Raw genomic sequence first — 1,162 nt, 5'->3', positions numbered from 1 at the left:
CTGCTCGGGGCCCGGCTTGAGTAGGCAGGTGAGATATGTGAAGGCCAGAGGCAGTGCCCCCACCCGTCGGCTCCATCCAGGCTCTGCACCGCCTTATGGATTATACTCAAAGGATCAGAGGCTGGACTGTTTGAACAGAGAGCCGGTCCAGACTTCCTGTGTCGAGGTCCTGGATCCAAAGACGGACATTAAGTCCAGAATCTCTCGTCTTTCTTTCAGTAGTAATTTTCCCCGTCCGGTCACAGTGCTGCTGCTCAGCAGCTCTCACTGTAAACTCATTGGTGAAATGTGCATCATGCACCGGTGCCAGTGTGTTTCCTCCCAGTGCTGCATCGATGACTGTGTGTGCTTCTGTGTGAGCACTGGTGCTGTTCGTCGTTGTCAGCTCCGCCTCCTCTAACATGTTTGATGTTTCCTCTGGGACTTTAAAGCCGGTGTGGAACACGGCACGTGTACTGCAGACACTTTGCTCCATGTTGAGGAACTCAAGAATGTCCTGGAACAAGACACAAAGCTTTAGCAGGTTTTTGAGTTTAACAAGTAACAGTTGTGTGAACTGAGTAATCTCCACTCAGTTATACTTCCATGTTATACATTGACTGTATGTGGCGTCGTGTTTGCTGCGTGTGTTTCAGGCGTGGATGTGGTGCTGAATTCTCTGGCCGAGGAGAAGCTGCAGGCCAGTGTTCGCTGCCTCGCTCGACACGCACGATTCCTGGAGATCGGCAAATATGACCTTTCCAACAACACTCCTCTGGGTCAGTGGATGTGGTGTTTATTGACAACAGGATAGATAAATATATAAACATGTTTTATTACTTTTTTTAAGGTTCCTGCAGGTGTTAACCAGAGTTTTGTTGTCATAAATGATTCTTGAAGCCTTGACAAACGCTGTCACGTTGCTGTGATTCCTTCAGGCATGGCGTTATTCCTTAAGAATGTGGCTTTCCATGATATCCTGCTGGATGCTCTCTTTGAAGAGGGCAACCAAGAGTGGGAGGAGGTGTCCCAGTGTCTGCAGCAGGGCATTGTGGGAGGAGTAGTTCAGCCTCTGAGAACCACAGTGTTCGATAAGGACCAAGTGGAGCAAGCATTCAGATACATGGCTCAGGGCAAGCACATCGGCAAGGTCCTGGTTCAGGTGAGTGAGGTGTTTGTACTG

The 1,162-nt window shown here is 49.4% G+C and overlaps 1 protein-coding gene across 1 annotated transcript; it reads left to right on the top strand.

Annotated features, from left to right (window-relative positions):
* Positions 1 to 401: 401 nt before the first annotated feature.
* Positions 402 to 1,156, top strand: LOC102290106 (fatty acid synthase-like; the record flags this gene model as incomplete). Its single annotated transcript, XM_042216201.1, has 3 exons — positions 402 to 450; positions 576 to 758; positions 918 to 1,156. Coding segments are annotated over exons 1-3 (471 nt in total), but the record flags the coding sequence as incomplete, so codon positions are not given.
* Positions 1,157 to 1,162: the final 6 nt, after the last annotated feature.

Source organism: Haplochromis burtoni, unplaced genomic scaffold, assembly GCF_018398535.1.
Source record: "Haplochromis burtoni strain Fernald_Lab_line unplaced genomic scaffold, NCSU_Asbu1 Contig_959, whole genome shotgun sequence".
Lineage (NCBI taxonomy): Eukaryota > Metazoa > Chordata > Actinopteri > Cichliformes > Cichlidae > Haplochromis > Haplochromis burtoni.
The sequence above is the reverse complement of the archived record's forward strand: the minus strand, read 5'-3'. Positions and strand labels throughout refer to the sequence as shown.